The 12,217-nt window shown below is 69.0% G+C and overlaps 1 protein-coding gene across 3 annotated transcripts; it reads left to right on the top strand.

Annotated features, from left to right (window-relative positions):
- The first annotated feature begins 1,710 nt into the window (after positions 1–1,710).
- Positions 1,711–11,621, top strand: BOK (BCL2 family apoptosis regulator BOK). 3 transcript variants are annotated; one of them, XM_055300318.1, is made up of 5 exons: positions 1,711–1,882; positions 2,694–2,945; positions 4,984–5,112; positions 8,785–8,948; positions 9,678–11,621. In XM_055300318.1, exons 2-5 carry the CDS (start codon positions 2,723–2,725, stop codon positions 9,801–9,803), a joined length of 642 nt encoding a protein of 213 aa, XP_055156293.1. In that variant the 5' UTR covers positions 1,711–1,882; positions 2,694–2,722; the 3' UTR covers positions 9,804–11,621. The 3 variants fall into 3 exon arrangements, with proteins under 3 accessions (XP_055156293.1, XP_055156294.1, XP_055156292.1); XM_055300319.1 differs by lacking the exon at positions 1,711–1,882 and adding an exon at positions 1,989–2,143; XM_055300317.1 differs by lacking the exons at positions 1,711–1,882; positions 2,694–2,945 and adding an exon at positions 2,979–4,393.
- The last annotated feature ends 596 nt before the right edge of the window (positions 11,622–12,217 follow it).

Genomic DNA, 12,217 nt, shown 5'->3' with positions numbered 1-12,217 from the left:
GGTGCATGGAGCCTGCTTCTCTCTCTGCCTATGTCTCTGCCTCTCTCTCTCTCTCTCTCTCTCTGTGACTATCATAAATAAATAAAAATTTTTTAAAAAAAGAAAAGAGCTTACTTGCAAAAGTTAGGTGCTTAAAAAAAAAAAAGATTTATTTATTTAGGGCAGCCTCGGTGGTGCAGCGGTTTAGCGCTGCCTGCAGCCGGGGGTGTGATCCTGGGGACCCGGACTGAGTCCCGCATTGGGGTTCCTGCATGGAGCCTGCTTCTCCCTCTGCCTGTGTCTCTGCCTCTCTGTCTCTCTCTCTGAATAAATAAATAAATATATTTTTTAAAAATCCCAAGATTTATTTATTTATTTATTTATTTGAGCGAGAGCTTGAGAAGGGGGGAGGAGCAGATGGAGAGAGAGAAGCAGACTGTGGGCTGAGCTGGGAGCAGGGGGCCGCATGCAGCTGGATCCCAGGACCCTGGGCTCATGACCGGAGCCCAAGGCAGATGCTTAAGGGACTGAGCCAGCCAGGCGCCCCCAGGCACCCCTATTTTGATTAACATTCTATGTGCCCATGGGAAGAACCTGCATGAATGTGAATCAGAGCAGGCTGGTTAACCGTGTGCTGGTACAAGGAGAGAGGGATTGGCCACTGAGATGGAAGAGTGCAGAGCAGGTCACATATACGTTACTTTTTATGATGGAGGCTCTTTCCCAGTTGGAGGGGGGAAATGATGGTCTCTTACAGTAAATGGTGCGGGGTCAACTGGATATTCATATTAAAATATATATTTTACAGGATCCCTGGGTGGCGCAGTGGTTTGGCGCCTGCCTTTGGCCCAGGGCGCGATCCTGGAGACCCGGGATCGAGTCCCATGTCGGGCTCCCGGTGCATGGAGCCTGCTTCTCCCTCTGCCTGTGTCTCTGCCTCTCTCTCTCTCTGTGTGTGTGACTTCATAAATAAATAAAAATTAAAAATAAAATAAAATACATATTTTACAGAGAGAGAGAGAGAGAGAGAGCACCCTAGATACTATTCAGAAGAACGGTGACCCATCATAGATTTAAATGTCAATGGGAAAACATTTAAGCTTTTATTTTTTTTAAAGATTTTTATTTATTTATTCATGAGAGAGAAACACACACACACAGAGGGCAGAGACCCAGGCAGAGGGAGAAACAGGCTCCCTGCGGGGAGCCCGATGCAGGTGGGACTGGATCCCAGGACTTCGGATCACGCCCTGAGATGAAGGCAGACGCTCAACCGCTGAGCCCCCCAGGGATCCCCAACATTTAAGCTTCTAAAAGAAAATGGAGACTATCCTAGTGAAAAATCAGTAATCATAAGAGAAACGACAAATAAGTTGGACTTTACTCAGGATCGCCCCCCACTGCAAGGAGCTCTGTGCAGCGCCTGCAGTAGGACCGGGTCGGGGCCCCCCCGGAGGCCCGCGGCAGGCCCGGGCGCGCATCCACAATATGTAAAGAGCCTCTAGGAAACAATGAGCGCAGCGAGCTGCGGGCCGGCGCCAGGCGGCAACCCCCCGGGGTCGCGGGGACGGCGGCGGCCGGTGGCCTCCGGAGCTGCGCCGGGAACTCGCTCGGGCCTCCTTAAGCGGGGCGGGGAGGCGGCGGGAAGCTCGGCCGCGGCTCCGCCCCGGGGGCTGCCTTTTCCTTAGAAGGCGAAGCCCCAAGCCTCGCCTCCCGCCCGCGGAGCCCGCGCCCCGCGCCCCGCGCCCCTCGCCGCCGCCGCCCCCGGGCGCACAGGCCGGCGCACTCCGCGGGCCCCCGGGCGCACCGGCTGGCGACGGGCGGGCGCGTCCTCGCCGCTCGGGACGGACACCCGAGGCCAGCGCCCCTCCCGGCCCCGCGCCCGCGACATGCCGCGGCAGAGGTGAGCAGGGCCGCCGCGCGGGAACCGGGCCGGTCCTGGGGCGCAAGGCCGGCCGCCCCCCGCCCCCGCCCCCGGCCTCGCCCGGCCCCCGCCCGCGCCGCCGCCGCCGCCGCGCACTCGTCTTCGAGCGCGGGCACGCGGCCCCAGAGCCCGCGCCCTCTCCCCGCGGTCCCTCCGATCCCGGCCGCGGGGAGCTTTGCGATTTAACTCGGGACCCGAACGGATGTGACACCATATTTTTAAAGATCTGGGGTCCCCAAGGCAAGGGTCCTTCCGCCCCGCGCCCCGGGGCCCCCTCCCCACGCCCCTCCCCGCGCGCCCTGCTCCCCCCTCCCCGCGCCCCCTCCCCGCGCCCCGGGGCCCCCTCCCCGCGCGCCCTGCTCCCCCCTCCCCGCGCCCCTCCCCGCGCCCCAGGGCCCCCTCCCCGCGCGCCCTGCTCCCCCCTCCCCGCGCGCCCTGCCCCCCCCCCCCCGCGCGCCCTGCTCCCCCCTCCCCGCGCCCGCGTCCCCGCGCCCCAGGGCCCTCTCCCCGCGCGCCCTGCTCCCCCCTCCCCGCGCGCCCTGCTCCCCCCTCCCCGCGCGCCCTGCTCCCCCCTCCCCCCTCCCCGCGCCCGCGTCCCCGCGCCCCAGGGCCCTCTCCCCGCGCCCCTCCCCGCGCGCCCTGCTCCCCCCTCCCCGCGCCCCGGGGCCCCCTCCCCGCGCGCCCTGCTCCCCCCTCCCCGCGCCCCCTCCCCGCGCCCCCGGGCGCCCTCCTGCCGGGGCGGGCTCCCCAGCGCCAGCCGGGCCGGGCCGCTGAGCCTGTCCGCCCGCAGGTGCCGCGCCCCTGGCCCGCGTCCCCGCCATGGAGGTGCTGCGGCGCTCCTCGGTCCTCGCCGCGGAGATCATGGACGCCTTTGACCGCTCGCCCAGCGACAAGGAGCTGGTGGCCCAGGCCAAGGCGCTGGGCCGGGAGTTCGTGCACGCGCGGCTGCTGCGCGCCGGCCTGGCCTGGACCGCGCCCGAGCGCGCCGCTCCCGCCCCCGGGGGCCGCCTGGCCGAGGTGTGCGCGGTGCTGCTGCGCCTGGGTGAGTGCGGGGAGGCCCGAGAGGGCGAGGGCGAGGGCGAGGGCGAGGGCCGGGCTCGGGGTCAGCCTGCAGGGCACCCCCCGCCCCTCCCTGCCCCCAGGCCCCTGCCCGCCGGGCCCAGCCCCCGCGATGCCTGCGGGGCCCAATTCCCGGGAAGGCTAGACTCCCCGAGTGACCCTTGTACTGAGCTGGGCACAGGAACCCTTTGTGGGACCACGTGTCCCCATGTTTGTTTTGGAAAGTCTGTCTCCTGCCTGAAATCCCGCTGCCTGCTTCTTGCTTGGAGGCTGCTAGCGCTGGAAACTGGGGCTCGCAGAGGGTCGCCGCAGCCGGAACCCCAGCTGGCCTGTGTGGACCCTGGGGGTACTTGGTTGGAGTGAGGTCACGCGGAGCACAGTAACCATTATCACGTTCTGGGGGTCTGGACCTCAGAAGGGTGGGGCCAGCCCCTCGGAGTAGGTGACCCCCACCCGCCCGGGGCTGAGGTCGTTCAGAGTGGGCAGTGGGGAGCAAACACGGAGGCTCGATGGCGTGTGGGCAGGGTTGGAGGGGGGCTCCGAGGCGGGGGACACCCTGCCTCTCAGGCTGACCATGGTGCGGGGTTGTTCCTGTTTCATGTGGACCCTGAGAGCAGGGCTGCGTAGACCCAGCTGCCCAGGAGGGGGTGAGGGGGCACGGGGGGCCGTCTGAAGCCCACCGGGAGGGGTGCTCACCCCCAGGGCCTCAGGAGGGGAGAGGCTCCTAGGTGCGGATGGCCGGTGGGCCTGGGGCCCCCCCGGGGGTCGGAGGGCCTGGACTCCCCTGAGATCGGCCACCGACGGCCATGTGCTCGGCTGGGCTGTGGGCGTGATGCGGGGGGACCTTCTGGGCCCTGGAGAGGATGGCGTCCCAAGAGCCGCCGGTGCCCGGGGACCAGCGGGACGTCCTGCCCCGGCCCAGCCGCCTGGCGTCCTAGTCCGTGAGCAGCATCCAGCGCTGCCTCTGCTCCAGGCCAGAGTCCCTGTTGTTGAAACTTGTCTGGAGAGCCCTGCTCAGGCGCCCCGACGCCTCGGGCCTCGTCGTGGGGAGCAGGGGCGGCCCGGGCTCTGCGGTCGCTGGCACTGAGCCCTGCCAGTGGCCAAGGAGGGGGACGCCCCAGGCCCCCTAGTCCTCCCGTGCACACCCACCTGCTGCACTCTGCTCTTGCGCCCTCCACATGAGCCCCTGCACCCCCAGCGTGCCCCGGCGTCCGGGGCCAAGGTCTGCATGGGAACGGCCGCCCTGGGAATTCCCATGCCCCCCCGCTGCCCGCGGCCTGGCCGGTCTGCTCCGCGTCCTCCCCGGGCTGCCTGCATGGCGTGCGGCCCGGCCCGTGATGGCACAGACGCCCTCATCGGCCCGGCCGGTCCGCAGCGCTTCCATTTGCTTGGCTGCACCAGCGGCGGCGCCGGGGCGCGTGGAATTCCTCGGTGAGCGGGCAGCGGGCAGGGCCGCGACACGCCCACGCGGCTCCGGGAGACCGGGTCTGGGCGGCGCCTGGGGCCCCGGGCGAGACCTTCGCTCCTGGGTCGCAGCGCCGTGCCCGTGCCCGGCAAGGACGCCCCCCGAGGCAGCCCCACCTGCATGGGGGCGCTGGCACGGCCCCTGCCCGCGTGGCCCTGGCTGCTGCCCCGCCCGCCTGCCCCGAGCGCTCAGCGGCCGTGAGTCACCGTCAGGCACGGCCCAGCTCGTCCCAGGGATCCCGCCCCACCGGCCCGGCAGGCTTGGCCCTGGGTGGGGGCGGGGGGCTGGCTTGTCGGGGGGGCGGGCCGCCGGGCAGGTCGGGGGTGCCCACTGTGCCTGCTCACTCTTGTCCCCGGGCCACGGTGGGGTCAAGCGGGGGTGGGCATCCAACAGGCTGAGCGGGGTCAGGGGTCAGGGGTTAGGCCAGTTGGTGCCGGGTGCGGCCGGGGCCCTGAGCAGCGGGTGGCCCCAGGCCCGGGGCAGGGGGGGCGGGGCTGGGGTCACGCAGGCCCGGGCCTCCCTGACCCCACCCTGACCCCACCGTGCGCCTGCCCAGGGGACGAGCTGGAGCTGATCCGGCCCAGCGTCTACCGCAACGTGGCGCGCCAGCTGAACATCTCCCTGCAGTCCGAGAGCGTGGTGACTGACGCCTTCCTGGCGGTGGCATCTCAGATCTTCTCTGGAGGTAGGCCTGGCCCTGCGCCTCGGGCCCCAGAGCCACCAGCACAGAGCAGCCCCAGGCCGACTCGGACCGTGACGTGCGGCACCCTGGGCTCTGCGGACTGGGGGGACCCGGCCGGCCCACGTAGCGCGGGGACTGGGTGGAGTTGGTGCTGCTGCCCGGTGGCTGCGGGGCCAGGCTGTCCTGAGTGGGTCCCGCACGTCCTGGCCCAGGGGAACCTGGCAGCAGGTCCTGGGCGGCTGTGTCCCAGCCTGGGTGGCCACCGCTAGGCTCTTGTGATGTCACTTCAGACGTTACAGCATCACTCGCTCAGCCCCGTTCTCCGTCAGAGGCTCTTCTCGGGGGGACCCCGTGTCAGGGCAGGACGTTGAGGGCAGGAGCCCGGGTGCAGTGGCTTGCTGGGGAGCGTCCGGGGAGGACTGCCTCACCTGTCCCCCTGGCTGGCCCACACTCACCTGGGAACCCCCTGGTGGCCTGTGTCCTCGGAGCAGGTGACGTCTGCTCCTGCTCCTCCCATGTGTACACCCGCCCCCAGGCTGACTCATCCCCCTGAACCTTGTCCTGTCCCCGTGTCCCCTCCTTGTCCCCTCTATGTGGTCCACAGACCGTACCGCCCCACCCGCGGCCTCATGTCCCATCCTGGCACACGCGCTTCCTGTATCCCCGAGTGTAACAGGTGCCAGCCCGCCCCCCATCTGCGATCCTGCCTCTCGGTGCTGCTCTGAGCCTGGGGACCCTGTGATGAGGGGACGGCCAGTCCCAGCCCTCAGGGGCGGAGAGCTTGAGGGCTGCAGAGCTGGAGTGTTCCCGATGGGCGTCAGGCCAGCCTCCTGCTGGGGCTTCCTGGAAAGGCCCTGGGGGGGCAGGGAGGCCTCACGCCCCCTCCTCTGGGAGGCAGCTCTGGGCCTGTGGCCGGCCAGCCTGACCTGGGCCTTGGTGTCCTTGTCCCTAGGAGACCAAGGCAGCAGCAGGGCAGGGCGTGAGGGTGCGGGCCGGGCGGGAGCCACAGTCCCCACCCCTGTAGGGGGCCCGTAGTCTGCCGGAGGCCCCCCAGGCCCCCCTGGGAGAGGAGATGGACTAGAGGAGCCACCTCAGCCCATCGGAGGCCGACCCCAGCCCCCTGGGGGGGCCCCGTGTTGACCTCCAGCACCTTCCCATGGAAGCTCCACTGACCCCTGGGCGGGAGGACAAGCAGGGTCAGAGCCGCGCTTGACGGGACCGGCTTCCCTCAGCTGTGGCCAGTGTGCTGGGGACACGGGACGGCCAGGGACATGGGGCTGCAGGCTGTAGCCTCCGGCCGTCTCCAGGCCACGGCCAGGCCAGCACTGACCTCCCAGCAGAGGCCAGCAAGGCTAGGACCCCGTGACAGGGGTGCCTGGTGGGCAGTGGGGGGGCCCGGTTCCTCCAGCGTGTCCTGGGCGGTGACCCGGCTCCCAGACAACCCTGCGAGAGTGACCTGGGGCGGCGCCTAGGGGAGGGGGCAGCAGGTGGGGTGCAGGGCACGTGGGCCGGGACCACCCTCAGGCCTCCCGGGCTCCTTGTCCCTGCCGCTGCTGGCGCGTGGGTGGCCGCCCTGTGTCTGTCTCCGGAGCTGAGGTCTGCCTTTAAAAGGAAGGCTTATCTGTGAGAACGCAGCGGCCTGCTGGGCGGGGGAGGCCCCTGGGGGGGGTGGGACGGCTGGGGCACGGGACAGGACCCCACACCGAGGGGACCGAGGCAGCACCCCCCAGCTGCCTGGCCTTGCTCAGGGCGGTACAGGCCTGAGAGGTTCAGAGAGGCGCTGGGGGGGGGGGGATGGTGGGGGAGGGGCAGGGGAGGAGGCAGGGGGAGGGCGGAGGGGACAGATGGGGGAGGGAATGGGGGAGGGCCGGGGCAGGGGGAGGGGGGAGGGGAAGATGGGGGAGGGCCGGGGCAGGGTGGGCACAGGCCGCAGCCGCTCCGTCCACTTGGTGGCTTCGGTTAAAGTCGGGGTCTTCATCGAGGCGGGAGACAACGTCCCCTCTGTGCTCAGCGCCTCCAGCCCCCACTGCCAGGCCTCCCTGCGCCCCGCGTCCGCCCCACGTCGGCCCAGCCACGTGGTGTCTGCCGACCTCGGTCCCGTCCCCGCGGCCCCCGGGTGGCCGAGCACACGCTGACCCCCACGCGGTGCCTCGCGCTCGTCCTCCTGGCAGCTCCCCCGCTGAGGTGCGGGCCGGGCCTGAGTCCGGCTCTGGCAGTGACGGGGCATCTTGGGGGCCGCGGGCCGGGTCTGGGGGCGTCTCCGAGTGGCCGTGCCCGTGGGGGAGACGCCGCTGGTGCCGCTCGTGGCAGCCGTGGCCCTGTGGCTGCTCAGCCCCCTTCAGGGACAAAGGGATTTTCCCCTCCCTGAGTGGAAGCTGGCAGGAGGCTTTTTTGTTTTGTTTTTTATTACAAGAGCGAAATATTTTACCGCAGAAAGATCAGAAAATACAAAAGATAAACAAGTCTCAGAAACCAATACCAAAAATGAGCAAAGGATCAGAGGAGACGGTTCTCCGGGGAGGACGTGCGTCTGGCCAGGCGCCGCCCGGGGAGCCGTCGAGCCTCAGCCGCCGGGGTGACCCCCGCACAAGGACGGCGCGGCCGCGGGCAGCACCACCCGGGCGGCCACAGAGGCCGAGCCACCCCGCTCCTGCCCAACGCGAGCAGAGCGCGGGGCCCCGGCCCCCTGGGGCTCACCTGCCCCCTGGTGCGGGGCCGGGACAGGCCACCAGGACGGCACCTGGAGGGCGCGGGGACCCGGGTGGTGGACGGGCCCGAGGCGCCCGGGGCTCCGGTGGGGTTTCACTCTCTAAGGAGGCTGTGGCCCCAGCGTGGCGCGTGGAGAGGGTCACGGGCCGCCCCGGCGGAGCCAGCGGGTACCCCAGAACTTGGGTTTATTTGGAAGAGTCGGGAAGTGGCCGGCGCAGGAGGGACGTGGTCCGGGGCTTCTACTGTCTTTCTTTTATTGGGATGAAACCTTCATCGCAGTGAAGCACCGTGAAACGCGCCGTTCAGCGGCCCCTGGGCCACCGCCCCCCGGTCTCCTTGCCCTGGAAGGACACCCCCTCGCCCAGCCCCCCACGACCCCTGCCCCCCGTGTCACCCTGGGTTCCTGTTCTGGGCCCACGCGCCCACGTGGCCTGTTGAGCGCCGTGGCCCAGGCTCCGTGCTCCCCGCGCGGTGGCAGGTGTCCCATCCCTTCCCGCGGTGCTGCCCCTGCATCCTTTCCCCGGGTGCGCGGACGCCCCCTGCACACTTCTGGACGGTTTCTGTTCTCGCCGGCGTGTGACGGGTCCCCGCGCCCGCGCCCTCCCCCCGGGGGCTGCATCCAGGTCTGGACTCGAGGAGAAGGGCCGGGCCAGGGGCGGGCGCACCATGGGGCCCCTCCTGTGCGTGTGTGTGGTGCCCTATGGGTCCCTGCAGCCCCGGCCTCGGCCCCCTTCCTGCTGAGGGTTCTCGCTGTCCCCTCGCGTCCTCCAGTGGCCGCCGGGCAGGGCAGGGCTGGCCGGGAGCGCGGCTGTGTGCCGGGGGCTTGGAGATCGCCGCCGAGAACCACTGGGGGTGGGGGGCAGGGGGGCCCGGCTGAGGGGGGGCGGCGTGGGCGCAGGGGGAGGCGGCCGGGCCCCAGGCCCTTGCTGTGGTCCCGCTGACCAGCGTCCGTATGTCTCCCCGCAGGCATCACATGGGGCAAGGTGGTGTCGCTGTACTCTGTGGCCGCAGGGCTGGCGGTGGACTGTGTGCGACAGGCCCAGCCCGCCCTGGTCCACGCGCTCGTCGACTGCCTTGGGGAGTTCGTGCGCAAGACCCTGGCGCCCTGGCTGCGGAGGCGCGGAGGATGGGTGAGGGGAGCTGGGGTGCGGGGGGGGGCGCGCTGCTGCAGGGGGGTGCTGGGGCTCCACTGCTCCCACTGCCCGGCTCCCTGCCGACCTGCCCTCCGCTCCCCCGAGCCCAGACCCCGCGGGGCAGGAGCTGCCCGGGAGGGATCACCCGTCACTGACCAGGCCCCGCGCCAGGTGCCCCCACCCCGGCCGGGCCCCGGGCGCAGCCCCCACAGGAGAGCTCACCCAGATGGGTGGCGGCCAAGGGTGCTGGAGCTCGGGCCGGGGCTGCCGTCTCCCCTGCCGCGGGCGCTCGTGGGGGCCCCCCCGGGACCCGGGCTGCGGCCAGTCCTCAGCACAGACCCGACGCTGCTGCCTCCTGCCTGCTGCGCGGCCGCCGCTGCAGACGCCAGTGGGCTCCGCGGTCGAGGTCCAGAGCGCAGGGCAGATTTCATTCCCAGCAGGAGAAAGAACTGGGCCTGCTCTCGGTGGGCTTGCGGGGAGCCGGTCCCACCTGTTCTGGGGGGCAGCGCGCCCGTGGTGCTCCCCAGGCGGGGGCTGCGGGGGCGTCTGCAGCCCCGGGGGCAGGAGCAGGTGGCCGCGGGGACACAGGCACAGCGGGCTTCTCCCCTGCCGGGCCCACGGCCTCGGGCTCCTCGTCCTCCCGGGTTGGGCTGCCCCACCGGGACCTCCCCTAAGGCCTCGGGCGCCCCCCGCAGCGCTCGTCTCTAACCCGCCCTCTCCCCTCAGACCGACGTCCTCAAGTGTGTGGTGAGCACGGAGCCCGGCTTCCGCTCGCACTGGCTGGTGGCCGCGCTCTGCAGCTTCGGCCGCTTCCTGAAGGCCACCTTCCTCGTGCTGCTGCCGGAGAGATGAGCGGCCGGCGCGCACTCGGGCTGAAGCCAGGCCCCCCGAGCCCGGGGCCCCGCGCACAGCCTCGGCCTCCTCGCCCGGCCTGGGAGCGCACCCGCCGTCAGGGCCCCACCTCGGGGCTGGAGGCCCTGCCCTGAGCCCGCGTCCCCAGGCCCCGGCCCTCGGAACCGCTGGTCCCATTCCTGGAGCCAGAAGTCAAGGTCGCTCCCGGGTCCAAAGGGCAGGGCGTGGGGAACACCAGGCCCCACCCCATGCCCGGGGCCCCTCCGGGAAGCACCCACGGCAGGGTGGAGTGGGCTCGGGCCTCGCGGGCGGAAGGGGACCTGGTCTGGCCCGGGCGGCGGGAGCTGTGGGGTCTCAGCGAGCTCGCCCACAGCACACGGGGCCCACACACCGGCTGCTTAATCCACTCTGGCGGGGCAGCCTGTCCCCTCCCGGCAGGTCCCTGTGTGGCAGGGACAGGCCGGCAATGCACACGCCCGAACCAGGTTGGTGTGTGCGGGTCCCGCTAGGGTCATGTCCGCTGCCTGGGCCTGTCCTGGGCACTGCCAGGGCCGGGACGGCAGGCCATCCCCCAGGACGAGCACAAGCACAGACGCGCCGCGGCGTCCCCCCAGGGCCTGCTGCCCCACGGCCACACGCATGTCACGCTCGAGCCCGCGGGGCAGGAGGCGGGTCCTGTGCCAACTGCAGCCCCCACTCCCTTCCCAGGCTGCCCCGCTCAGGCCGGGGGCATGGGGGGCCGGGTGGGGGGCCGCGCCCCTTCCCGGGTGATGCATCAGGGTCCTGCCCTCGCACCCAGCCTCGCAGCCCAGCGGGGACCCCGACCACCAGGCCATCATTGGCTCCTGGCCCCCCCCCCCCCGCGCCTTCGCCAGGACTGGAGCCCACTTCCCCCTGACCCCCGACCCGGACCTGAGGCAGGCTCAGGTGGCAGCAAGGTCTGCGGCCGCGGGGATCCCGGGCGGGCCGCCTCCCCAGCCCTCCAGGGACAGGGCACGGCGCAGGGCAGCCCCGCTCACAGCAGCAGCAGCAGCAGCAGCAGCAATGACACGGGTCGGTGCACCGCCCACACGAGAGCGAGCCTGGGTGACAACAGCTCGGCGCCTTCCGCCCCGGGGCCTTGAGCACAAGCCAGAACCGCCGCGGTCGGGGCCGAAACCCGAAGACGACTCTCCCTGAGTCCGTTTATAAACTTAGTGCCCTCCCTGTAAACTCAGCGCAGTGGGGTTTTTCTGGATTTAAACAAACCGATCATAAAAGTTCATGGAAGGAAATTCTTTTAAAAAAGCGAAGAATAGCCAGGAAGAACCTGGAAAGGGGAGGTGAGGGGGGCCCGGGCGTTGGGCCACGCGAGCCCCGGCCAGACGCGGCGGCGGCCTGCTGACACGCACGGGCAGACGGCCGGTCACTGCGCTCACGGACGCGGGCCGGGCGATCCGGGGCGCACCCGCGGTGGGGGCCGTCCTCCGTAGCCGGGGAGTGGGCCGGACTCCTGCGGAGGATTCAACGTTCAGCCACAATAAAAGACAGAACACGTACTGGATCGAAAGGTTTATCACATTCAACATTTTTCGAAAATGTTTTGACTTGAGACAGAACAGGCGCGGTCGCCAGGGCTGGGCCCGGCTGAGCCTCGCGGGTCACGGGTCTCCTGGGCGACAGCGTTTGGGGGGGACACAGGTGACGGTCGCACAACACTGTGAACATACCGAAAGCCACTGGACTGTACACTAGCTCTTACACACTTTACGATGGTGAAAATGGCGAACTTTATGTCGTAACAGTGCATTGTACCTCAATAAAAACGCTGTAACCGAACATTAAGAATATCAGGATTAATGTTCCTAATTCAAAAGAGCTCATCAGCTACAAAATCCATGAGAAAAAGAAAAAAAGAGGAATGCAAACCCCAACACGGCAGCTCCGTCTCCCCGCCCGGGAGGCTGGCCGGCCCCAGCGCTGACCACAGCGGCCGGTCGGTGGGGACGGTCCCCTGGCGCTGCAGCCCCCAGGCCCCTGCCCCACCCCCGCCGGCAGAGCCCCGGACGCCAGGTGGGTCATCGTGACGTCATCTGAGCAGCCGGGGACCGGAAGCGCCAGGTGTGCGGCACGAGGGGACCTGCTCAGTGCGCCACCTGCGCCCCCCCTGCAGCCCAGCAAAGTCGGCCGTCACGTGGGAGGTTTCACATAAGCAAAGCCAACTTGAGAACCCTCGATTTGTGGGCGTTTAAGTAAAGAAACGAGCATGTAGGTCAGGTCGGTGAGATGAGCACCCGGGAAAACGAATTATTCCCATTATGCTATATATATATATATATATATGTATTTTTTTATCATTTTTATTTTTACAATTTTTAAGTTTACATTGAAATCTTTAAGCCTACAGGATCTAGTTTTTTAAACTTTTTTTTAAG

Source organism: Nyctereutes procyonoides, unplaced genomic scaffold (genome assembly GCF_905146905.1).
Source record: "Nyctereutes procyonoides isolate TBG_1078 unplaced genomic scaffold, NYPRO_anot_genome, whole genome shotgun sequence".
In the NCBI taxonomy this organism is placed as follows: domain Eukaryota; kingdom Metazoa; phylum Chordata; class Mammalia; order Carnivora; family Canidae; genus Nyctereutes; species Nyctereutes procyonoides.
Note: the sequence above shows the minus strand (reverse complement) of the source record. Positions and strands in the feature narration are given on the sequence as shown.

What these genes read in the sequence shown, in the direction of transcription:
- BOK (XM_055300317.1), top strand. Translation starts at nt 4,141, where the DNA reads ATGAGCCCCTGCACCCCCAGCGTGCCCCGGCGTCCGGGGCCAAGGTCT. An exon ending in GGGGCGCGTGGAATTCCTCG is followed by an intron (nt 4,394 to 4,983) that starts GTGAGCGGGCAG and finishes GCGCCTGCCCAG; the next exon opens with GGGACGAGCTGGAGCTGATC. An exon ending in TGCGGAGGCGCGGAGGATGG is followed by an intron (nt 8,949 to 9,677) that starts GTGAGGGGAGCT and finishes CTCTCCCCTCAG; the next exon opens with ACCGACGTCCTCAAGTGTGT.